The sequence below is a fragment of the Callospermophilus lateralis genome, chromosome 7 (assembly GCF_048772815.1).
Source record: "Callospermophilus lateralis isolate mCalLat2 chromosome 7, mCalLat2.hap1, whole genome shotgun sequence".
Lineage (NCBI taxonomy): Eukaryota > Metazoa > Chordata > Mammalia > Rodentia > Sciuridae > Callospermophilus > Callospermophilus lateralis.
The window spans coordinates 25398942-25426051 of NC_135311.1; the positions used below are offsets into that span (position 1 = coordinate 25398942).

Sequence of the window (27110 nt, forward strand, 5' to 3'; positions counted from 1 at the left end):
TAAAATATTTTTTTTTAGTTGTAGGTGTACATGATATCTTTATTTTTATGTGGTGCTGAGGATTGAACTCAGAGTCTCATATGTGCTAGGTGAGCGCTCTACTGCTAAGCCACAAACCCAGCCCTCCAAACTTTGATTTTCCACAGGGTAGGTTGCCGAACAACTTGAAGGCGGTTATGAGTGTCTGATTCACTTGGTAGTTCTTTTTTCTTTTTTGGTCCCAGGGATTAAACTCAGGGGCACTCTACCACTGAGCTACATTCCCAGCCCTATTTTGAATTTTATTTAGAAACAGGGTCTCAGTTGCTTAGAGCCTCGCTTTTGCTGAGGCTGGCTTTGAACTTTCCTGAGCTGCTGGGATTACAGGCATGCACCACCATGCCTGGCTTCAACTTGGTAGTTCTATATAGAACTTTAAATTAATAAATTGGCATTCAGATGTATAAATTGGTCTTTTCTGAATTTAGAGAGAATGTGTCAAGGTTTGCCAAGTTATCTCATGAACTTAGATGAGTCTAGCATCTAGACCTTTGGTTGATTATAAAACAGAACTGGCCCTAGAACTAGGCAAACAACAGAGACAAACAGGGAGGCTCAGATGAAACAAATAGCCTTCAGCAGTGTCATTTCAAACCCAGATATAGAGGTGAGGCCTCATAGGAAACTCCTTTATAGGAAGCCTTTGGCCTGGGATACCTTAGGGTGATTTCATCATTGTGTGCTAAAACAGGCACAATTTAAGCAATTATTCTGCTGAAGAAGGTTAAGAAAGTCAGGGGGTCTCTGCAGGAGTTGGCAAGGGGGGTTGATTTCCTAGCATTTACACAAGCAACCAAGGGTTTTAGATAGCCTGAGATTTCAACTTTTAAAGTCTTTTCGGAATAAGGAAATCAATAAGATAGTTTGGGATAGGCTGACAAGGTTTGTCAAGTTAAAGGTAAGAATGTTTGAAACTGTTTGCATTACAAGAATGGAATACATTAAATGTCCCTCAAAAAGGTGGGAATTTGAACTGACCTTGGGTGGAAGGTGAAAAAACTCCCTCTGGTTCTCTGTTGGGAAACAGGATAAAAAGCCTTTCCCACAGGTCATCAGTAGCTAAGCCAGACTTGGAGGAGAGGAAAGCAGCATTTAAAGTTAAGGCAATGTGAAATATTACCCAAATTCCAGGTGTAGGAATTCTATAATTTCTACTTCCTGCCTAGTGACTGCCATCCATAATGGGTAGAGAAGATAACTTTTTCTTTTGGGCATTAATATAAATCTCAAACAAAACTTTTGACTCGCTGGTAGCTTTTGGGTGGAGAGTGGTCCCTACTTTGCTAACACACACATAACAACAACAACAAAAAAGCTGTCTTTCCAAGTCTTTGATATTTACTGCATTTATAATAGTTGAAAGTAGGGCTCTTCCTGCAAGAGCCTGAAGTGATCTGTAAGAATGATTCCTTACTCAGCTGACCTAGAAAACCCTACAAAATCATCCAAGAGATTGAAATCTGCATATTCACTTTAATAATACCATTAAACTGCTCAAACCATCAAGGATATGACTATCCAAAAAGCCATCAAGTATCTGAAAGTTGTCACTTTAAAGACATTCTGGTATTACAGTGGAATTGGTAGGTGTGCTCAGGCCAAACAGTGGGGCTAGACACAGGGTTGGTGGCCCAAACAGAATGAACTTTTGTTGATATGCTCAGAGATGCAGAAAGTAGCTGGGTCCAGTGGTGCACACCTGTAATCCCTGAGGCTTAGGAGGCTGAGTCAGGAGGATCGACGAGTTCAAAGCCAGCCTCAACAATTTAGTGAAGCCCTAAGCAACTCAGTGAGGCCCTGTCTCTAAATAAAATACAAAATATGGCTGGGGATGTAGCTCAGTGGTTGAGTGCTCCTGAGTTCAATTCCTGGCACCCCACCCCCAACGTCCCCAAAATGCAGAAAGTAATGCTGAACTTTAGGTGACGATTCTCTGATAACTGAACAGATCCAGGTGAACAAAGCACCCAACATGTACTGCTGCACACCAGAGTTCATGGTCAGATTAACCTAATCATAAACTTCACTACAGAGATGAAAAGGAACAAACTATTCCTAAATCAAAAGAGGAAGTTGTACAGAAGAAAAACATATCCCAGAAGAAACTAATAGAAAGTTAAAACAAGATCAAATACATTGAATTTCTTACCTTGAGAAGAAAGGTTGAAGAGATGCATCGAAAAGGAGAGAGGCTCAGACACTTTTAGAACAAAATGGGTATATTTCTATTGAACTACCTGATACAGAAGATAGTGTGGTATGGATGGATAGTATGAATGACAAATAATACAAATATATTTTATTTGAAATAAACAAAAATGCTTATACAGCATTCACTTGGAAACAAACTCTTGCTTGACTGTATTACTGAGCAAAGACAAAGCTGAAGCACAAACACCCTTCTTGTTTGACATGTATTTGGAGACAGGTAGGAAGACACTACTTGGTTTTAAAAAACTGACCTTCCCTTAAGGCCTGGTCATAGAAGTGTAAACAATGTAAATGAATCCACCATTACCAGTTGTCCTATCATATCTATGTCACCTGTGTATTCTGAGATCACACACATACCTGCCAAAATACCTGGGAAGGGTTGCTATATCACAGTTACACTTTATTTCTTGGCAGGCAGGACTGAGGAAGAGTAATTTGGAACAAGTTTTACATCCTATTTAGAAAACACTAGATTCCCTTAAATAACAGGTTACAGTAGAAAGATACTGCCTGGAAGTTACCTTTTCACTTTGGTTCATCTTAAGTTTTTGTGATTTACAGAGTTGATTCATTTGCTTATAGTACAATCCTGCCACAAAGTGTTAAAGCACAAGATACATATTATTCCTTCAGCATCTGCATTTTCAAGTTTTATACTCTACTACATCCACAGTATGTCTGTAGTTCTTGGATACTTAAAAAAATAATACATGAATAAAACTCTTCTAAAAATGCAGATGTCTATAACTACAATGTACTAAGTGGGAAGAAGACAATGAGGGAATGAAGAAAGCAAACATATTCCATGTGCAGGGAATGTGGTTCAAGTCTTTGGATTTAAAAATGAGTGCCCCCCAGAGAAGCTGGCTGTCATGGAATTTCCAGAAAACTTCCTTTGCCCCCCAAAATGGACCTGAAAAGCCTCAATCCAAACTTTTGAAAACTATAGTTATGAGATGCTATAAATGATGATCAAAGCAGTCAGAGGGAGAAGGATGACTGTGTCTTCCATTTAGCTACGATTTGTAGCAGAGCCTCCTTGGCTGTTGGTGGATCAGTCAAAAGCACTGAAGTATCAGAAGTGCTTTGGAGCACAGGGTAAAAGTACTGAGCATATTATCTGTCTAAATCAGTAACAGGACTTCATGGCTAGGAAAATTTTCTAAAGAGTAAAATGACCCCAGAATAGATGGATCTTTCTTCAACACTAATTGTAGCAGAATTAACAAAAAGGAAAAAAAAAAAAAAAAAAGATTTACAAGTAGATATAGTGATAACAGAAAAATACAAGGCAGAGAACACAAAAAGATGAAGTCAATGCTATAGGTTCAACAGTATTTCATGAGGCTAAAAAAATCTGTTAACTTTGAAAGCCCTAGCAAAATATCACTCTTGTTTATAAATCACTTATTTATCATATGACCACATGTTGAATCCTTTTCTTTCTACATACTGAAGAATCCTACAGTCAGCCTTTAAGCATTCTGCATTTCTTTGCCAATCTTGTAGCTGAGTATCTTGTTCCAGTCAATTTTGGTGCGGGTAACTGGAAGCTGCCGGCGCAAGGCCTTGAATGTGGTGTCTGACATTGTTTGGTAGTTTTCACTAATTGCAGTCTGCAACAGATAATTGAAGGTTAGTTACTTGAACAGAAAATGGTTGATTGTGAATAGGAAAGTAACTCATTAGTCAAAGGACACGCTTACATTACAAGAGTTAGGATAGATTATATTATTTCTAGTGAGCTCCTCTTCAATTTCTGAAGTGAGTCAAGAAGATCATCTATATTGCTTAAACTAGAGCTATGGTCTCTTCCAAACTTGAAACCTTAATTTCAAGCAGAATACCAGATTAAAAGGTCTGACTCAACAGCATAGGCATTCAAGTTAAAAGAGAGAAAGGTCTAACAAATATATTAACAGAAAAATATGGCACTGGGATCTAGAAAAATTAGTTCCAAGTCTTCTTACCTGATATTCATTTTCTGCACTCTCTATGATTTTAATAAACTCCTTGGCAGTTTGGACTTCATTCTAATGGAGAAAGAGGAAGAAAAAAAGTGAATGAATTATTTGGTTCCTTGTTTATTGGTTGAGTACAGCAAAAGGGGTGCTCTGCTACTGAGCACAGCCCTTTTTCTAAATTTTTAGACATGGTTTCACTAAGTTATCAAGGTTGGCCTCGAGCTTGCAATTCTCCTGCCTCTAGATTCTGGAGTTGCTGGGATTAGAGGTGTGTGCCACTGAAGCAAGCAGTGCTTACATATTTAAAAATTCATTTGTGCTGGATACAGTGGCAACTCCAGAGGCTAAGGCAAAAGGATCAGAACTGCAAGGCCAGCATTGGCAACTTAGCAAAACCCTGCCTCAAAATAAAAATTTTGAAAATAAATACAAGGGGCTGGAGATAATAGTTCAATGATAGAGCAAATCCCTGGCTCAATCTCTAGTACCACAACAAACAAGCAAGCACTAAGTAAAAAGATGCTGAAAAGTTAATCCATATTAACTAACTCTGGTATGATAATTCCTAGTTTACCAAGCGTTCCAATGCATATTACCTCCTTTGATTCTTAGAATTATCCTGTGAAATAAATAGTTTTATTATCATCACCTTCATTCTGCAGACAAAAATAGAATCTTCTCAAATGATATGACCAAAATTATACAGCTTTTGAATGATAAAAACAGAATCTGAATCCAGGTCTTCACCAAAACTAAAAACCAGACAAACAAACCCCATGTACTTTCCAGTCTATCACAGTATGGTCCAAAGAGGTCATTACTGTGTCTTTAAATCTTAATGCCCTGAAAAAATATTTTTGCTTTAAGATGAAATGAACAGGGGTGAGGTTGTGGCTCAACAGTAGAGAGCTCGACTTACACACGCAAGACCCTGGGTTCAATCCTCAGCACCACATAAAAATAAATAAGTGGAATAAATGTGTTGTGTCCAACTACAACTAAAATAAATATTAAAAAAAAAAAAGATGAAATGAACAAAGCCCTCAGGGCTGCACCCCAGGACCTTTGCTTGCTAAGCAAGTGCTCTGCCACTGAGTTACATTCCAGCTCCATGTCTGCCTTTTCCACTCTTTTTAAAAAAAAATTTTTTTTTTTAGTTGTAGATGGACACAATACCTTTATTTTATTTGTTTACTGTATGCGGTGCCAGGGATCGAACCTGGTGCCTCACACATTCTAGGCAAATGCTCTACCACTGAGCCACAGCCCTGGCCCTGCCTTTTCCACTCTTACTCTCATGCTTCTTCAATACAGTTTCTTAGAAACTTCATGATGTGCAGTGACTTTATCGCCATGAGACTTACAGACTGTATGAAGCTGATATGAGAATCCAGCTGTCTTTTATTAAGGCATATATTACACAATTTGTGAAGACATAAATTAATGTTATTCTTTTTACTTTTTTTTTTTTTTTTTGCTTTGGAAAGTTAGTTATTACCCACAAAAAATGTTTCTATGTTGCTAGATGTGGTGGTGCATGCCTATGATCCCAGCAATGGAAGGCAGAGGCAGAAGGATCACAAGTTTGAGGCCAGACTCAGCAAGGCCCTAAGCAAAAAAAAAAAAAAAAAAAAAGGGGGGGGATGGGGGTGGGGATATGATTCAGTGGTTAAGTGCTCCTAGTAGGGGAAAAGGTATACTCATACATTGCTGTTGGGACTGCAAATTGGTACAACCACTCTGGAAAGCAGTATGGAGATTCCTCAGAAAACTTGGAATGGAACCATCATTTGACCCAGTTATCCCACTCCTCGGCAATGTTCGAGAGGACTTAAAATCAGCATACTAGGGGCTGGGGATATGGCTCAAGCGGTAGCGCGCTTGCCTGGCATGCATGTGCCCGGGGTTCGATCCTCAGCACCACGTACAAACAAAGATGTTGTGTCCGCCAATAACTAAAAAATAAATATTAAAATTCTCTCTCTCTCTCTCTCTAAAAAAAAAAAAAAAAAATCAGCATACTAGAATGACATGGCCACATCAATGTTCATGGCAGCTCAATCCACAATAACTAAGCTATGAAACCAACCTAGGTACACTTCAACAAATGAATGGATAAAGAAAATGCAGTACATATACATAAGGGAATAATACTCAGACATAAAGAAGAATGAAATTATGGTATTTGCCAGTAAATGAATGGAACTGGAGACTATCATGCTAAGTGAAATAAGCCAATACCAAAAAATGAAAGGCCAAGTGTTCAGATATGTGGATGCTGACTCACAACTGTGGGTGGGGGGGGCAGAGGTTCACTGAATTGGAAGAGGAAGTGGGCTGGGAATAGGGGGAAGGGAGGAGAGTTAAGAATGGGAAAGACAGTAGAATAAATCGGACATAACTTTCCTATGTTCCTATGAATATACGACCAGTGTAACTCCACATCATGTACAACCTCAAGAATGGGAAGTTATACTCCAGGTACGTATAAGTCAAAATACATTCTATTGTCATATATAACTAAACAAACAAACAAAACAACAACAAATAATGGATGGATTGCACTCCAGAGCAAAACAAAATTTTTAAAGTAAAAAAGACAAAAGTGAAAAAGACATTAAATATTGCATACTCACCGAAACAGTTACTAAATCTTGTACATCTTTATGACTAACCAACTGAACATTTCCATCTTCATAATAGTGAACCTGTGTGAGGAAGTATTTGATCAAGTTTATGTTTAGTTCATATAGAATGCTATTACTTAATGCACAGATTCATGCTTTAGCAATTCTGAATAATTAACACAATTAATGATAATTCATAGTGGTATTAAAATAAAATTCACAGACTATTTAAGTTTAAGAATTCTTTTTTTTAATATTTATTTTTTAGTTGTAGTTGGACACAATATCTTTTTTATTTATTTTTATGTGGTGCTGGGGATCAAACCCAGGGCTTCACACATACTAGTTGAGTGCTCTACCGCTGGCACAACCCCAGCCCAGTTTAAGAATTCTTTGGGTTTGATGGTGCATGCCTGTAATCTCAGTGACTTGAGAGGCTAATGCAAGAGGATGGAAAATTTGAGGCCAGTATTAGCAACTTAATGAGACCTTGTCTCAAAAATAAAAAGGGCTGGATATAGTTCATTGGTAAAGTGAACCTGAGTTCAATCTTGTACAAAAGAAAAAGAAACAAAACCTCTTTCCTTACCAGATAAAATTTAAGTTCAAAAAACATTTGTGTGGGGCTGTGGCTCAGTGGTAGTGTGCTCACCTAGCATGCATGAGACACTGGATTCAATCCTCAGCACCACATAAAAATAAAGAAAATAAAGTCCATCAACAACTAAAAAAATATTTAAAAACAAACACAACAAAAAACATTTGTGTTTTTGATTCCAGGCACTGGGCCAGACATTATGACTACAAAGATAAATAAGATCCCACTTTAGAAATATTAAAAATAATAAAAAGCATGGAAAATTAGTTTCTTTCTGAAAACCAAGGAGTTTTAATGGATCCTAATACTTAATATGTGAGACATGGCCATACAAATATCATCAATATGCAGGAGGTACATAGATCTGACTGGCAGGAAAAACTTAATTGGGAGTTAAAAGAAAATCACTGAAAACCAAATTACTTGATGGGAAATTACACTATAAAAATAAGTGTGACATAGGCCAGATGCAGTGGCACATGCTTGTAATCCCAGGAACTCTGGAGTGTGAGGCAGAAGGATCTTGAGTTCAAAGTCAGACTCAGCAATTTAGCAAGGCCCTAAGAAACTCAGCAAAACCCTGTCTCTAATAAAATAATCACTGAATTGCTTAGAGCCTTCACTTTGCTGATGCTGGCTTTGAACTGTAGATCCTCCTACCTCAGTCTCCTGAGCCACTGGTGCTGGGAGCCATCAGCCAAGTAGGTATGACAATTTCCTTGCCAGTGTACCCCCATGTTTCTTTAGTGGAAGGACTCATGGAAATAGGACATTTTGCAGGACATTGCATGTAAGGTGACCTTGCTCAAGGACCAGGGCGATCTGTGTTTAGGGTGTTCCCCCTTTAGAATAGAGCGGTTTAGCATAATAGGAGATTAGGGTGTTCCCCCTTTAGAATAGGGCGTATCCTGCTGCTGAGTTCCTCTTGAGTTCTTAGGGTCAGACAGTATATTTTGGGAGACAGAAGCCCAGGAGTGTGGATTTGGGCAGAGAGTGGATTTGGGCAGAGAACGTGGATTCCCCCAGAACGTGTTTGTAGATGGCCGGTGTGAGTTCGGGAATAAAGAATTGCTGTTTGAATCTACAAGCTGTGTGGAGACTCGTGATTTGTGCCCAGCCAGAGACTGCGGCACACTGGGATTTCAGGTATGTGCCACTGTGTCTTGCTAGGCCTAAATATCTTAATGTCTCTTTCAAATAATTTTCATTGTGACTTTTAATAAAAACGAAGTAAGTCTTCTCCCAAAGTGTGACCAGACATTCTATATTAAAAAGTGTTTATGTATAGGGCTGGGGATATAACTTAGTTGGTAGAATGCTTGCCTTGCATGTATAAGACCCTGGGTTCAATCCCCAGCACCCCCACCCCCAAACACACATACAAGTATAAAACAGGGCTAGGGTTGTGGCTCAGCAATAGAGAGCTTGCCTCACATGTGTGAGGCACTGAGTTCCTCCTCAGCACCACATTAAAAAATAACCAGCAAACAGTATTCTCTACATAATTATCTTTATCAATCCAAAATAGATCTCTGTGTAACTACCTCCCCAGGAAGGCTTTTATTTCTACTCACTTCCATCCACCTCTCTTTGCATCTGCATATAATTTAGTACTTATTTTAATTCTAGAACAAAGACTAACTTGCATATTTATTTTAAAATGTGAAGTTTTATTTATTTAGGCAGTGCTGGAGATTGAACCCAGGGTCTTATGCATATTAGGCAAGCACTGAGTCATACTCCCAAACCAAAAATGTAAACTTTTTACCATGACCGATGAACATGTTGGAATCTTACCTGAATCTTGAGTACTCCAACCACCTGGGCTGTAGGTGGTGTAATAGTGAACTTCCACTCTGATCTCCAACGACCATTCCTATTAAAACATACACATACAGTGCTGCAGAATTAGCAATAGGCACAAGAAAGAGGTGATTTACCACTGAGGTCAAAAAGTTGAAAAAAATTTTTGAGGAGTGGGGGAGGAGGGGACCAGTCATTTTCAATTTGATAAACCCAAGGCATACTCAAACCTAAGTCTGGAACCAAGTGGCCTGACCATAATCGTTTTCTAAATTATCTGGATTTCCACTTTTCCTTAGTTTGCTTTGAAGTGAACCATGCCCATTCTGTTCATGGTAGGTTCTTCTGAAAATGGACAGGCTGCTGAGTTACATAATCAACTCAAGTATTACTAACCCTTACCCAAGTAAAACTCAATAATTTCAACTGGGCACTTTATATTAATCATTTGTTCTCACTCAATATAAAAGTAGTTTTTAAAAAGATATGGCTATAGAATCTAAGAACTAGAGCTGGGTGTGGTGACACATTCCTGTAATCTCAGTGACTCACAAGACTAAGACAGAAGGACTGCAAGTTCAAGACCAGCCTCAGTATCTTTGTGAGACCCTGTCTCAAAACAAACAAAAAAAATAACAAGAACTAGGATGTAGCTCAGTGATAAAGCACCCCTCGGTTCAATCCCACATATTGGGGAGAAAACAAAACAAAAAAACAAACCCCCAAACCAAATTAGAATTGGAAGGAATCTAAATAATGTCTAAATTCATAGAGGGTGAACTAAAATCTTGTAAGTAAAAAAATTTACACTGCTGAGGCAGGAGAATCAGAAGTTCAAGGCTAGCCTCAGGAATTTAGCAAGACCCTCAGCAACCTAGTGAAACCCTGTCTCAAAAATAAAAAGGACTAGGATGTATGATAAATTAATAAATGTTGGGAGCAGCGAATGAGTTATATAATCCTTGAGCTGTCCGGCGATGTTCCTCCTGGGAACTCTCTGCACAAAGGCCTAGATTTGAGACTCCCCAGCTGCTGTGGTGATGCCCTGTTCAAAGGGAAATTCCATGCTAGCCAGGGACTTATCAGTTTTTAACCTTGGGTTCTAATGACAGCTGCCCACAGGTGGAGAATTATGGGCAAAAGCTGATAGTTCTAATTGGGCTGTTTATACCCTCCACTTTGGTTCTGTTAAGAACTTTAAGAAACTTTCTTACAACGAATCCTTTTGATGTTAAAACCTATATAATAAACATGCTGAACTGGTTCTGGGTTGTCCATCCCTCATCAGGGGATGGAGAACCATGGGGCCCCAGCTTTTTCTCTATTTGTCTTGTTTCCATCTCCTTATCACCTGGTCTGGTATCTGAATTAACTGCTGTGCAGTTTGCAGCAAAAAAAAAAATTCTCAAAATAGATAAAAATTGCTGATTTCTCTAGAAAATAATTAGATGCAAACAAAAGAGAATATCTATTTCTTACCAGAAGTTTTTAGGCTGAAACTGGTGGCTTTCAATACATGCAATAATAGTCTGTTGCCCATCTATAGTTTTAGCATAAACCTATTGGGGAAAAAAAAAATCAGACTAGAAAAACACAATTAATCTAAATGACAGACAATGCACATAAGCAGTGTGCTAAATCCTTGAGACAGATAGAATAAGCAAAACATAGCACTCACAACCAGATCCTGTTAAATTCTTAAAAAAATATATATGTATATATATTTAGTTGTAGGTGGACACAATACCCTTATTTTATTTTTTTATGTGGTGCTGAAGATCAAACCCAGTGCCCCGCGCATGCTAGGCGAGCACTCTACCTCTGAGCCACAACCCCAGCCCGAGATTCTGTTAAATTCTAACAGAGACAGAGGTACAATGAATAGAGGAAAATATTGCTCCCAGGTTAGAGTTTAATGGAGATGCCATTTAAGCTGAGCTTTACAAAGCAGATAAGATTCTGATAAGCAGAGACTGAGAATAAAGACCAGTTAACAGCTCAGGCATGAAATCAAGGATTTGTTAAGTGAATGGCAATTAGGTCATCAGGTTAGAGAGTATGTGTAAAGTAGACTAGTGGGAGACAGAATGGTAGATTTAGACCATACAGTAGTAGATATAAGTAAAAACTTTAGATTTCATTCTACAGGAAGCAGAAAGAGAGTAAAACAACATGATCAAAACTATTATTTTGGGAGAATATGATCAGCACTATTATTTTTGGAGAATGACCAATACTATTATACAGGAAAAAAGGGAAGAAAAGCTGGAGGCTGGTTAGAAGACCACATAAATTAATTTAGGTCATAATCCAGGGTAGTATCAAATGGTAATGAAAAGGAAGGGTTGCAGACAGAATGCATAAGTTTAGCAATATATTGTAACTGAAGGGTTAAACAAACAAACAAACAAACAAGGAAGGGCCAAAGTATTTGTACATCTGGATGACTAGGAAGATGGTGGTATCAGTAACAAACTGGGAAATCTAGATGGAAATGTCTAGTCAGTAGTTACAGAAACACCAACTCTTCCTTACAGTAGAAATAAATAAAAACAATTACTAGGGAATGCAAAGAAGCCATCGAATTTTAGAGTTCACATAATATGTTTTCACATATTATTTTCTCTTTGCTCTAATAAAACTGGTAAAACAACAACAAAATAAAACAAAAGGCATGTTTATCATCCACAAAAGGTAAAGTTGAAGTTAGTTCATAGGTGTTTCTGTCCAAGGTCTCGTAAGAGAATAAGTGGTGAAGATAAAACCCAAACACATTGTTTTTCTAACACTAAGTCTGTGTTACTTTCCCTATATTTAGTGGGCTATGAACTTTCAAGAGTATTTTAAAAGTTTTGGGATATTAGAAAATTAGAGACAAAGTAAAAAGAATTAATTGGTATTGATAATAGCAGTCTAAGCAAAAGATCATTTCTATTTTCTGGGCTCAGTATGAAACAGCAACAGAAGTCAAGGACCACAAAAATGGTCACTGGATCAAGTGATTCAGGAACCATTAATATTCTCAGAGAGCACTTTCTATAGGATGGAGACTAAAGTAAAACTCAAAGGCTCATAAGTGGATGAGTAATGAGGACATGGCACTAGTAGGGGAAGAAGGCCCAATGATTTGGAGAGTAAGGAAGAAAACAGAGGAGAAACAGCAAAATGAAAAGAAACAACTTAGAGGAATTATCATGATTAAAGTTTTATCTCCATTAAGTACAGGAAAAATAAGAACATTTCTAAGTAATGAGAACTATATAAGAAGAGAAAAGAAAGTCATATGAAATTGTCTTAAAGTACACAGAATAGTATGAAACCAAGAGCAAAATTCAAGTATAACGGAAAAGTTTTTCAGTGTGGAGGGAAGAGAAAAAGATTTTATGTGAGACTCACACCTAATAAAACGTTGGGGATTAGATGCCCATCTAGGACAAATAAGAATTGTCTGGAAAATGCCACATAGAAAATGTGATAGGTAATAATGAGTTGAAATTACTAAAATAGATTACTAAGCAAGACAGCTAAGGACATAGAAAACTAGCGTATAGTAGACACCATTAGAAAAATTTCAGCACTGTGTTGCTCATTTGATAGCTAAGAGAAATGAAAAAAGACCCCTGAGGTTATTTGCTATTGAAACTCTCCAAATTAAGAATGGGGAATGACAAACTTTGAATAGGTAACAAATGACAAATTGAAAGTATATTTAGGATCGAACAGCCAATTTCTAAAAGGAAGTGTATCAAGTCTCCCATTGCAATACTAGGTTCCAAAAAGGAATTCTGTACTGGTATCCACCAAGATGGGTTTTCTCCTTTATTAAAAATAAATAAATAAATAAATAAATAAAGTTATCTACCATTTAGGCAGGGCTTACTTTGTGCCACTGTTTTAAGCACTGTAAATGCATCATTAACTCATTTAATCTTCATATCAATACTATGAGGTAAGAACTATTTCCATTTCAAATGAGAAAACAGAACTATTAAGTCATTTACCTAAGGTCACACAGCTAGTTAGGTGACAGGGCTAAGACTCAAACCAGTTATTAAAGTTTAAATGTAAGTGCTCTTAACTAACTTTCTATATTGCCATTTAACTCATCATCATCACATATTTAAAATAGTCTAGTTAATGTATTGTTTTTGAGAATTGCTTAGAGATTAGATTTTCAGCATTCTCATTAAAAAAAAAAACAACAAAAAACCTGTTAGGTAATACATGTTAATTAGCTCAATTTAGCCATTCCACAGTGTATACATAATTCAAAACATCATGATTTTATTAACTGATATAAGTTTAAAATACAATAATAAAAAGTTATTAAACATTCTGAGGCTGGTGATATAGCTCAGCTGGTAGAGTTCTTGTTTCACAAGCACAAAACCCTAGGTTCAATTCACAACACCACCAAAACAAACAAACAAACAAATAAAAAATTAAACATTCTATACATATTTTTCTTGTCACAATATTATAAAGGAGAAATCATGTTAGAGCCAAATTTATCAGTTAGAGCCCAAGAGATAGTAAAAAATAAAAAATAAAATTACTCTGGATTTCTTAAACTGTTTATTTCAAAACAGTTTTGATTATCTAGTGAAAAATATCTTAACTATGCAGAAGTAGTTTTGTGTATAAATGCCTATGCCAAAAAGACACAAATGTGGACAATAGATCTCCCAACAATTTTAACATTTTTTCCTAAATCTAAGTTAAAGTATTTAAAAACTTAATTTTTGATGTAAGGCAATTTTTTTCATAAGTAAATAAGATAAATATGAAATAGAACATATAGAAATTCAAAATTATTATGCATTGTGATTTTATAAAGAAATTTTTCATGTATTTATACTCCTTTCAAAAATGATTTATGGGGCTGGGGTTGTGGCTCAGTGGTAGAACGCTTGCCTAGCCATGTGTGAGGCACTGGGTTCGATTCTCAGCAACACATATAAATAAATAAATAAAGGCCCACTGACAACCAAAAAATATTAAAAAAAAAAAAAAAAAAAAAAAAAAGATTTAGGGAATAAAATACAGAGACCATAACTAAGAAAGAAGTGATGTTTGGTTGGCCAAAGTTCCCAAGCGATAAGGTAAATGTAAGAAATATAACACTCTGATAATGAAATAGGCAGACAGATACTTAACAGTACAGAAGCCGTTGGAATAATGGTCTTTCACATAGGCTCTTAAAGCATTGTCACAGGATTCTCTCCAAGACTTCAAACCTCCATCTACTTCCTCTGGTTGAGGGTCACTTGCTTCTTTCCGTAAGTGATCAAACTTAAAGGAAATTTTGTTTCTTGGATCTAAAAATCGGCTATTACCCAGGTCACCATGCTCTGTAATTAAGACCTTCCAAAGAAGAATTAAAATTATGAGTAACTATAAAAAATATAGTTATCACATTTTGCAAAACAAGTAAATAAAATTGAGGAAAGCAGTTTTTCATTAAGTCAAATTTCTTTCATATTGATTTTTCCAAGTCTCATTTTCATTCTTATGAAAATATTATATTTATGATAAGTCAACTTTATCCTATAAATTGCCCCCCTCCTAAACACCCATCATTTCTTGGTTTGTCTAATATTTATGTAAGTACTTTTGTACACTTTGGTATTATTTTTTCTATATTTTATGAAAAATTTTCAGAGTCATTATACTGAACATTTAAAAATATATAAAGGTAAAAATCTATTTCCCAAATAGCAAATTCCTATAGGAACTTAAAGTAGCCTACATTTCAGTATGAATGCTTTTATTTCCCCATTGAATAAAAATGTCTCCTGTTATTCTTACCAAAAAGAATGAGAGACAGCTGGAAAACCTTTAAGACCTTTTGATTTTCTCTCTTCATATTAGGAGCAGTGCTCTCTCTCTCTCTCACTTTTTTTTTTTTGTCAAAGATAACAACTAGTATCAGCAGAAAGAGAAAAGAATTTCCTAATGTGTAGAATATTTTTAAAAACTTTGAAAATCAAGACATAAATTTATTCAGCACTTAATTCATACATCAGCTTTGGTTTCTATCATCTCAACTACCTGTCAGGCATAATCTATCTAATGGGCAATTATTACCTGATCTTCATATCCTTCTATCTTCACAGGTGTGAACTGGTCCATGTTATATTGGGCAAATGCACTGTTAAAAAAAATTTAAAAGTACTATTAGAATCTCCGTTTACCAGTTGCTCAAGCCAAAAACTTAGGAGTGATTGACTTTTCTCTTTCATATTTTACATCCAATCCATCAGTAAATCTTACAGGTTCTATGTGAATGTATATTCAGAATCTGACTCCTTCCCTCACCCACACTGCTTCCACTCTAGTCCAAACACCTACTATCTATCCCTAAACTATTCTAATGCTCTTGCAAATATTTGTCTTACTTCAGCCTCTGCCCTGATACATAGTGATTACAATAATCATAGCCAGTAATCATTCTAAAATTTAAGACTCATCATGTTTACTCTTATTAACATCCTATCTCACTTGGAGGAAAATTCACTCTTCAATGTAACCTACAATACCTTATTTATACCAGAAGTGCTGTGAATTATCAGGAAAAGGTTCTGGTGGTTAGAAACACAGGTGGAAATCCAGGAAAGGGTTAAATCTTACATCTATCCGAACTTCTTCAATTAATATAGAAAGTGATGATGATGATGATTACTGCAACATTTACTGAGCACTAACTATGAAGACTGCAGTCAAGAGATTGAAGCATTTCATTATAGAAATAAAACTGAACCCTTCATCTCTATAAGCAAGTAGTTGGGCTTAGAAAAATTCTTAAAAGAAAGGTTTTCCAAAAACCTACAGTCTGTAAGATGCGGAGTATCTATACATATAAAATAAAGCTTTAATGTCAGTTGGTGCAATTAAAACATCTGAACTATCTACCAACTTCTACTCAGTCTTAATTTTCAGAACTGTGAAAAAAGGCTTAATTTGCACTCATTCTTAAGTGGCACAGAATCCCCTAAGACTTCAGCAGTACTTTGACAAGAGAAATACAGAGTAGATTTAATTTGGGTAGCTCTCAGATATAAAACTAGAACCGATGTGGCAGGGAAATTAAAGAACTTGCTTTGCGAAATAGGGAATTCCTTATTACTAGAAGCATTCACACTGGATAACCATCCATTGAAGGATACAGATGAGATTTAGTGTATCTTTAATGTGTCTTATTTTTCTAAATAAATGTGTAACTAGAGTATCATTCATGATGACAATTACAGTGATGGTATGCAAATCATAGATACACAGAACATAGTCCCAAAATGAATTCCAAAGAAGCAGAACAGGGCAGGAGAAGATTGTTTCCTGTTTCCTGGGTAGCAGCTCTTAAAACTGTTCTCTAAGGGTTGGGGTTATAGCTCAGCAATAGAGCACTTGCCTAGCAAGTGCGAGACCCTGGGTTCAATCTTCTGCACTACATAAACAAACAAACAAACAAACTGTTCTCTATAGCTAAAATCTAAACAAATTACGTATCATGCCAAAATGATTTTATGGTAGTTATTTTCCCTTTACATCAAAATATCCTTGACCTCCTCATCCCACCTCTTCTCAGCCATTATTAACTCTGGGACAGTTGGGTAGACAATAAGTGAAATGAAACTTGGCATTGAAACGGAGAGTCGTGAAAAGAATAATAGCAGGCTCTGAAAGACTGACAGCATTTAGATTTAACTCTAGAATACAAAAAAAAGATAGCCCCCCCAATATTTCTGAGGACAAGGGCAAAATGATGTTTCAGAAAGATTAGTTAGCCTGACAACGATATGAATAATAAGGTTGAAAGCTTTTATCTTATTGTTAATTTTATTAAAGCACTTTATGAATATCTGTTATTATTTGGCAATTTGAGATAATACATCAATCCTGATTAGCAATCTAATCCTTCTATAACCAGCAGTTTAAAAATATAAACATGGGCTGGGGATATAGCTCAGTTGGTAGAGTGCTTGCCTAGCATGCACAAGGACCTGAGATCAATCCCCATCACCACCACCAAAACAAAAACAAAAACAAAAATACAACAATATGAAATAGAAGAAAACATAATAGCTAACATTAAATTCTGCTCTAATAGGGAGAATCTGGAAAACACAAAAATAAATTGGCACAGTGGTGTGCACTGGTAATTCCAACTTTTCAGGAGCCTGAGCAGAAGGATTGTAAGTTTGAGGCAATTTAGCAAGATCCCATCTTAAAGTAAAAAAATAAAAAGGGCTAGGAATGTAGCTCAGTGGCCCTGGATTAAATCCCCAGTACAGCAAAAATAAATGAATGGATGAATAAAAAATAAGTTCATATAATAAGCTTCAAGTAAGTAAAGAACATTTGTGGGGCACATGTTTTCTCTAAGAAAAATAAAATAAAAGACCAATTGCTTTATTTTGAAGTATTTTTAAACTTAGCTTCCAGGGTGCCAATGTACCCAATGTTAGAATAATATTGTATGTGGATTTAGAAAAGATACTTACTGTGCTGCTCCTTCCCTGAGGAGATTGTCATTGTTAAGTAGTAGCCGGACATCTGAGGAGGAAATGGTGTTGAAAGGTTAAGTACAGGACAAACAAGAATTTTTAGTAGACTTCTAGAACAGATATTTAAAATTCAGGCTTTGACTTGGTGTGGTGGTGCAGGCCTGTAATTCCAGCTACTCAGGAAGCTTAGGCAGGAGGATTCCAAGTTTGAGGCCAGGCTCAGCAACTTAGCTTGGTCCTAAGCAACTCAGTGAGATCCTGTCTCAAACTAAAAAATAACAAGGGCTGAGGATGTGGTTCAGTGGTAAAGCACCCCCTTCTTCCAAAAACAAAAAACATCCAGGCTTTGCAAAATTAGGCTTTAGATAAGCTGTATGTGTAGATATTTTAAAAATGCCAATAAATAGATGCTAATGTTCATAGGTCTGTAAACAATTACTTGCAGTATAATAATCCAACAATAAAAATCTTAAGGAATTTCATAGCAAAAGAAAACTATGTTTTACAGAAGGTCTAGTGAGGACCATTAATTTATTTTTAGTTTTTGCAGTGCTGCAGAGAAAACCCAGAGCCTCACACATTCTAAGCAAGTGTTTTATTACTGAATTACTTTCCAAGCAGGATTGTCAATTTTTTAAATTATTTTATTTTTTGAAACTGAGAATTGAACCCAAGGGCACTTAATCACTGAGCCAAATATCCAGCTCTGTCTTATATTTTATTTAAAGATAGGATGTCACTGACTTGCTGAGGCTGACCTTGAACTCACAATCTTCTTGCTTCAGCCTCCTGAGCTGCTGGGATTATAGGCGAATTTTTAAAAATAGGACACATTTTAATATAAAAACAAATGAGCAGTATTTTATACATCACACTGCAGTCTGTTCAGAAAATTGAAGCAGGACATCACTTCATCTTTCCCTAATAGTTCAACACTGCAGATTGAAAGCAGGATGATTAGGAAACATCTGGATTCTTAGGTGAGATTGGCCTTTACTTTATTGCAGGGTTCAAGATTTCTCAGAGGTTAACAGAGCCAAATGCCGTGGATATAACTTCACAAATTTTCCGTGCTTGTTCTATGCTATGGCACTGGTAAACCCACAGGTTGTATTCTTCATTGCTTGCACGTAAGCTTAAGATCTAGAGGTCCTTCAAGATCTTTTCCCTCAGAGTGTTTCCCCCACATCATTGCCAACATTCATTGTTACTTTACTAATTTTTTAAAAATATTTTTAGTTGTAGATGGACACAATATCTTTATTTTATTTATTTATTTTTATGTGGTGCTGAGAATCAAACTCAGTGCCTCACATGTGCTAGGCAGGTGCTCTACAACCCCAGAGTAAGATGGAATCTGGGATTTTTTGTTTTGTTTTTAATATTTGCTTTTTTTTAGTTGTAGTTGGACATAATACCTTTATTTATTTTTATGTGGTGCTGAGGATCAAACCCAAGCACTCTACCCCAGAGACACAACCCCAGCCCTCAGTAGGTTTTTTTTAAACTTCTTTTTTTGTAGTTGTAGATGGACAGAATGCTTTATTTTTATGTGGTGCTAAGGATAGAACCCAGTGCCTCACACATGCTAGGCAAGTGCATTGCCATTAAACTACAACCCCAGCCCTGAGTATAGTTTTAATTTGCATTTCTCTAATTGCTAGAGATGTTGACCAATCATATTGTAGACCAATCATATTTCTTTTTCTGTGAAGTGTCTGTTCAGCACCTTTGCTCATTTATTAATGGGTTATTTGTTCTTTTGGTGTTAGTTTTTTGAGTTCTTTATATATCCTGGAGATTAATGCTCTGAGGTGCAGGTGGCAAAGATTTTTCTACCAAGAATGAGAATCCTGAGGGAATGATAAAGTTGACTCTAAGTTTAATAAGCTCCCTGGATGCAGTCAATTCATCCCCAGTGGCCCTAGAGTGTGTACTATAGTATGGAACTTCTGGAGTGAAAGCAATGGTACCGAAGATTAAACTAAGGGGCACTTAACCACTGAGCCCCTTCCCAGCCCTTTTTTATATTTTATTTTAGAAAGAGGTCTTGCTGAGTTGCTTAGGGTCAGTTGCTGAGGCTGGCTCTGAAACTGTGATCATCCTGCCTCAGCCTCTAGAACCACAGGGATTACACGTGTGCCTGGCTCAGCAGTGATGAAATTTAAGCTATTACTTATCATGATAAAAATAAAAGTATAAAATTTAACATTGTTTCTACTTTTTTATGTTAAACTATCTTAAATCTTTTCTCACCTAAGATAGGTGTGGTAATTAATGGGTTAAGAGCTTTAACTCAGACCTGGAATTAAATCCTTACTTTGATGCTTACTAGCAGGGTGACCTTGGACAAGTTATTTCAATCATTTTGAATGTTGATTTCCTTTGCTAGAGCTGTAACCTGTCAAACAGATTAAAAGAATGACTGTAATTAAGTACAGCTTCAAATAACTAAATAGTAATCCTTACTTACCATTGAATACTTCATTAAACTCCCCTGGGGGTGCATGAGTGATGAATTTAGCAGCTATACGTACCTAAACAAGAAATAAAATTTAGAGTAAGTGTATTGTGAAGAATAACATATAAAAGAAGGAATTACCAAATTATAAAATTTTTATATTAGCTCTTAAAATGAAATTTCCTATTTAAGCCTTTACGGCTAGAGGTCTTTAGATTTTCTTTAAAAACAAACAAACAAACAAACAAACAAACAAAAAAACACCCAAAGCTGTTTCTGTCAATATAGATGTATTCTGATTTTATAATATTTGTGCTGCTTTAATCATTTTGAGTTTTTCTCTAAAGCTAATAATCGAGCCAGGTTCAGTAATGCACACGGCAATCCCAGTGACTTGGAAGCCTAGGGCAGGAGGACCTTGAGGCCAACACCAGGAACTTAGTGTCCCTGGGTTCAATCTCCAGTGCAAAACAAAACAAACAAACCACAAAAAAAACCCAAACCAGTTTTCTGTCAAAAAAGAGAAAAAAGCTATGATCCTATTTCGAAAACGTAAAAACACTTAAGCAAAACTAAATAAGATATTAGCAAAATAAGTATATTCTAAGCATTTATTGCAATGCAAGAATGGTTCAAAACAAGTAAATTAATCTTAAAGAAGCAAAACTGTGATTATCCTAATTCATGTTAGAAAAAAATGACAAAATTCAACAGTCATCCCACCATCATAAAACAACAAAAACTACTAGGCTTTGGTAGGAATAGAATAAATTTCCTGGACATGAGAAAGGGCCAAAATTCTATAACAAACTTCATAATGAAACATAAACGTTGTTAATAATTTTAAAGGCAGGACAAGAATGATTCCTACTGCCTCTACTAAATACACTGTACCTATAAGTCCTGAAAAATGTGATGAAAATATCTCTTTTTGTTAAATCATCTATACCTCCCTTTTCTGTCCCCTAATAGCTATTCTCCTCTGGATCACTTATTAAAAATGGATATTAAAATGTTAGGATCTCCCTTTTGTTGTTGTTGTTGTTACTGGTGTTTGAACCAAGGGATGTTTTATCACTGAGTTACAGCCTTAGTCCTTTTTATTTATCATTTTGAGATAGGGTCTTGTTAAATTGCTGAGGCTGGCCTTGAACTTGAGATTCTCCTCCCTCGGTCTTCTGAGTAGCTAGGTTTATAGGCAGGGGCCATTGTGCCCAGCAAAATCCTATATGAGCTAAAATTTTAAGACCTGAAAGACAAAATTTGACATGTGAACTACTTAGCAACAGGCACAAGGAGTACATACCACAAATACACACCTCAGAATATTCTCATGTACATGAAGTTTGAGAACCCTGCCATGATGAAATAATTAGATAAAATATTATTTTTCTGAAAATAATGAGAACTAGTAAAGATCAGGATGGGGATTATTCTATATTAATTGAGGAAAACAAAAAAGAAATGGGTTCTAATTAGGAAGAGTGTTCACAAAAATTATGCAACATGAGACTACCTGCTACAATATGGATATTCCACTGTGTTTATTTTCTTCGATGTATATATACTGAATAATGTTCTGTATTCATCACCTGTGTCAATCACTTAGTTAAGAAATTAGTAAACCTGCTGGGTTTAATGGTGATGCCCATAAAAAAAAAAATCCCAGCTACTCAGGAGACTGAGGCAGGAAGATCATAAGTTCAAGGCCAGCCAGAGCAACTTAGACCCTATCTCAAAATAAAAAAACAAAAAGGACTGGGGATGTAGTTCATTGGTAGAGGCACCCCTGGGTTCAATCCTGGGTACTGGAAAAAAGAAAATAGCAAACCTATTTTGAATAATAAACCTTTTTTTCTAGTTTATTTGTGGGAAATCTGCCAAGTGGGCTATAATCCATACCATTTTCTATGAAGCTGCATTTCCTGTAATTCTTACACAACTGAGAAAATTCAGCAAAGCGTTTGTAGTGGAAAACTAAACATATACATATTCATACATTACAAAAGGCATTTCTGCAAAAGAAAAGACACAAGCCATAGTTTATAGATAGCCTCATAAAATAACATCTAAATGTATAATAACAAAAGTTACCAAACTGAGGGCTGGGGTTGTGGCTCAGTGGTAGAGCACTTGCCTCGAATGTGTGAGGCACTGGGTTAGTGCTACATAAAAAAACAAATAAATAAAATAAAAGTACTATTTTCATCTACAACTAAAGATATTTTTTAAAAAGTTACTAAACTGAAAATTCAAGATACTTATATTTCTGAAGTCACACCAAAATTTTCAGAAAAGTCACAAAATCTGATGAAATTGGTACAACTGAAAGAAAGAAGATTAAATAATGGATGAACTGTACCTGCATATAAAAAATAATAGTTCACCAATTCAGTAACTAGGAAGAGAAGTATCAATAAATATAGATTGAGGACTGAATAATACACTGTTACTACTCTAAGGATCTAAAACCTAGAAAGGAATATACCAAGCAGGAATTAAACGCAGAACTAGACACAAAGTAAGGCCCAGTGAGTTCTATCTATGTATGTAGGAGGGGCAGTGGTCTTCAAAGTCAGTGATGTTTGAGCTGGACTGGAGTAGGTAAAGCCAGGAGGGCACCTCAGGCAGAGCAAACAATACATACAAACTCAAACAGGTCATAACAAAATGGAACTAAGCCTGTTTTAAATATCTAACATAATACATAGAAGCCACATAGATTAAAAATTCAATTTTTAAGATTGTAAAGAGGTCCCTAGTGCAAAAAGTTTGAGAAGAGCTCTATATACTGACGTGGTTAAATGTTAATGATATCTCTTAAGTGAAAAGGATTTACAAAATGATGTATTATTACTAAAATTTTATTTACACAAATATATAGCTACTAAATATTAACAGGGACTATTCTCTATTAGTTGTATTAAAAAGATATTTTTCTTTCTTTTTATGGTTTATCTCTGCCCAAAAGAATATATTACTTGCATGATGAAATTTTAAATTTCTTTAAAAAATAAAAACAGAAGAGCATGTCAACATCTCTTATCCTTTAATTAAAAAAAAAAAAAAAAAAAAGAAAGGGAGCTAGGCATGATAGTGCCAGCCTATAATCCAAGCTACTCTGCTCAGCACGCTGAGGCAGAAGGGTCACCAAGTTCAAGGCAAAAGTAGGCAAGACCCAGTCTTAAAAAATCAAAAGAGCTGGGGATACAACACAGTGGTAGAATGACCACTGGGTTCAATTCCCACTACCACCACCACCACCATAAAAAAAGTGGGGTGGGGGCCATAAAGATAAAGGCTACTGAAAGACATCTAAATTCAAGAACCAGCTCAAGGAAGCAAAGGACAATAAAAGGAGATTGGCAAAATGCTAAAGGCAACAAGGAGGGCTTTTTAAAGTTACAATTCCTGTCCCCAAAGGGGTGGTGTTGCAGATGAACCCAGGGTTTCACACATGCTAGGCAAAGGCTCTACAAACACATTCCCCACTCCACAGTGGGCTTTTTAAAGTTACTCCTTGACAGAAGTTTTTGCCTTATTCACAGCATGTACATAATGTCTTATGCTTGAAAATAAAGGTAGACAAATTGTTAAATGAGGCGATTGTATTGATAGAGAAAAGTAATGTAAAAGCTAACTTCCATTTTCTAAAGAAAAGAAACTGAAATATATAAAAGTCAGAGAGGGGACTGGGGTTGTGGCTCAGTGGTAGAGTACTTGCCTTGCATGTGTGAGGTCCTGGGTTCAATCCTTACCACCACATATAAATAAATAAATAAATAAATAAATAAATAAATAAATAAATAAAGGTATTGTATCCATCTACAACTAAAAAAAAAAAAAATTTTTTTTAAAAATCTGAGAGGAACATAAAAGTAGTATTATTTGAAGTCAGGTTCAAAGTGTTGAAGTTGTCCCAGTGCATCTGAGAATATCAAGAGAAAGGGAAAGAAATATTTAATTATAGAAACCACAACATCTCCTAGTTTTTAAATGAAAGTGGGGAGATCTGAAGATACATGCAATGGCAAGAGTGAAATGCCAAATGAGTGATAAGAAGGAATGTGATCATCCTCAGATGCCAATGTGGAATCCTAAAACATTCTCATAGCAAGAAATACCATGTTACTGAGACAGCCACTAAAATGACAGATTACTAGGTATTAAACATTTTACAGTCTTTGAAGTATTAAGCTGATTTATCACTAAACACAATGATGTTATAATAATAACTTGAAGGAGTAGAAGACATAATAATACATTTCTACACTCACTATAAAATCTATAGCATGTATGCTCCTTGGTTTACAAGTCCCTTCATAATTTGTACCCATCTCAGCAACTCTTTCTTACCACATAGTTCCCAGTCCTACAGCTATACTTTTTTCTCAGGGCTACTGAATCTTTTGTCGCTTTTTGGCAAAAATACTCTTCTACAGATGGTTCTTTCACATTCATTAAGGTCTCTGTTTTAATATCACTGAATAAATAATGTACCATTCCCCGATTTTTGTATATAAAATCTATTGCTGCACCCTTCCCATCCTTCACAATTCTAGCTTCTTTATCTGCACTACTGTTTCTCAAAGAACTTGCAGCTACTAGACATACAATTATAAGTTTACTGTCCAGCACCGTCAAAAGAACTTCAAGAACACAGAGCAGGAGTTAGCAAACTGCTAATGTAAAGAGCAGACAGTAAATACTTTAGGACTTGGTGGGCCACATAGTTTGTCTCAACTGTAAATAAATAAGCATGATTGTGTTCCAATGAAACTTGATTTTGTATTTCATGTAATTTATATTTCATGTAATTTAATGACATGGAATATTATTATTTTTTAAATTTTGTTTCAAATCATTCAAAAAAATTAGCTCACAGACTTGATATAAGCAGGTGGTAGACTGGATTTAGCTCATGGATCATATTTCACCAATCACAGGACACAGAACTAGATATGTTTGTTCACTGCTGTATACCTAACATTGAGACCTGGCACACACCCTATAGGAATGTAAATGAATGAGTACTTATTTTATTGTTTATAAAATTCTTTATAACCCATTTCTCTTTTTAAAACTGTTTATTAAGGTACGCAGAGAAGACTATTATCCCCATTTGAAAATGGAGAAACAGGTTCAGAGAGTATATTTTGTCCAAGGTTACATGCTTATCAAGGATGGAGCCATAATCAGAACTTACATACTGAAATATATAATGCATTATTTACAAGAAGCAAAACTCCAGAGGATAATCTTTAGTGTGTCACATGGATTTGGGTTTGTCCTTTTAGAATATTAGTTTTCTAAAACTAGGAATTGAGTTAAAGCTATGCTTTTGAAAGGTACAATTGTCATGAAGTTGGGAGGGCTAAGTAAAATGATAAATATTAGGTTTAAAAGTCAAAAATGTTATCACCCACCTACAAAACTGGGTCAAATGGGTTTGGTGGTGCATGTCTACAATCTCAACTACTTGTGAGACTAAGGCAAGAGTACTGCAAGTTTGAAGTTAACTTGGGTAACTATCCCAAAATAAAATTTTTTAAAAAGAGCTGGGGATGTAGCTCAGGATGTGAGGCCCTGAGTTTAATCCATAGCACTGAAAAAAAAAAAAAAAAAAAAAAGTGGGCCAAAACTAAGATAAAAATTAAGAGCAAAAGGGAAAACAAAAATAGCTCAACAGTAATTGTAAAAATATTTGTTGCAGTGTAAGTGAGAGATGACATTTAAAAATTTTTTTCTTTATAGTTATACAGGACAATAGAATGTATTTTGACATTATACATAAATGGAGTACAACTTACCATTCTTTTGGTTGTACATGATGTAGAATTATATTGATTGTGTATCATATATGAACACAGGAAAGTAATGTCCAATTCATTCTACTTCCTTTCCTATTCCCATTCCCCTACTCCCTTCATTCCCCTTTTCTAATCCAAAGTATTTCTTCACCCCACCCCTTATTGTGAGTTAGCATCAACATATCAGAGAGAACATTTGGCCTTTTTTTGGGGGGAGGGTGGCTTATTTCACATAGCATGATAGTCTCTAGTTGAAAGGAATGGCATTTTCTTTACGTCTCTCTCTCTCTGTGTGTGTGTGTGTGTACAAACATAGTAGATGTACACAATACGTATATTTATTTATTTATTCATTTATTATGTGGTGTTGATGATTGAACCCAGTTTCTCACACATGGTAGGCAATTGCTCCACCACTGAGTCACAATTCCAGCCCCCAAGGGATGACATTTTCAGCAACAGTAATTTTGTTAGTCATTCTCAAGATTTTGGTAGGGATACAAAGAGGAAACAGATATTTCCCATAGAGTGAAGGTATGCCAGCACCCCTACTTGAGAATCATTAACATTGGGGTTTTAAACAAAAACAAACAAAAAACCCCCCTGCTGTTTTAAAATAAAAAGCTTTAAAATTGTCCTTATTTCATAAAGTAATAGTTTAACTATACAAAGCATTCATTACTCTTTATCTGCAATAAAGGATATAATTGCATTTGTATCATTTTTTTTCTTCATTAGACTTAACTTTTATTATTAATGAAAGGTTATTTTCAATGGCATTGTATTCAGACTAAGGTATAAAGCTCAGGCTTTATGAAAAAATTATTAACCCCCCTGTGCTTCCATTTCTTCATGCATTCAGAGGTCTCAGTCCATAAATAGCCAATTTCTCTGGGCCAAAGAGAGGCAGAACCTCATGGCAGAAGAGGTGGTGGAGGAAAGTCCCATTGGCAGCATTTTAAAGTAACTCAAACTTTATCATAATTACATTCCCTCATGTAAATATCACAATACGGTTAATTTCATAAAAATCCATTGTACTTTGTTTGTAAACAAGAAGAGAAAATTAAAAATCTAAATATAACCAATG

At 35.7% G+C, this 27110-nt stretch overlaps 1 protein-coding gene across 1 annotated transcript in view; it reads right to left on the reverse strand.

Moving 5' to 3' along the window:
- Positions 1–2240: 2240 nt before the first annotated feature.
- Positions 2241–27110, reverse strand: part of Capza1 (capping actin protein of muscle Z-line subunit alpha 1) — a 40965-nt gene continuing 16095 nt past the window's right edge. The window contains exons 2-10 of the mRNA XM_076863020.1: positions 20223–20286; positions 17747–17798; positions 15333–15396; positions 14403–14609; positions 10725–10804; positions 9240–9318; positions 6854–6925; positions 4224–4286; positions 2241–3869 (exon numbers count right to left, since the gene is read on the reverse strand). Of these exons, the coding sequence (XP_076719135.1) occupies positions 3729–3869; positions 4224–4286; positions 6854–6925; positions 9240–9318; positions 10725–10804; positions 14403–14609; positions 15333–15396; positions 17747–17798; positions 20223–20286 (822 nt within the window). The 3' untranslated portion in view covers positions 2241–3728. The remainder of the gene's footprint in view (positions 3870–4223; positions 4287–6853; positions 6926–9239; positions 9319–10724; positions 10805–14402; positions 14610–15332; positions 15397–17746; positions 17799–20222; positions 20287–27110) is intronic.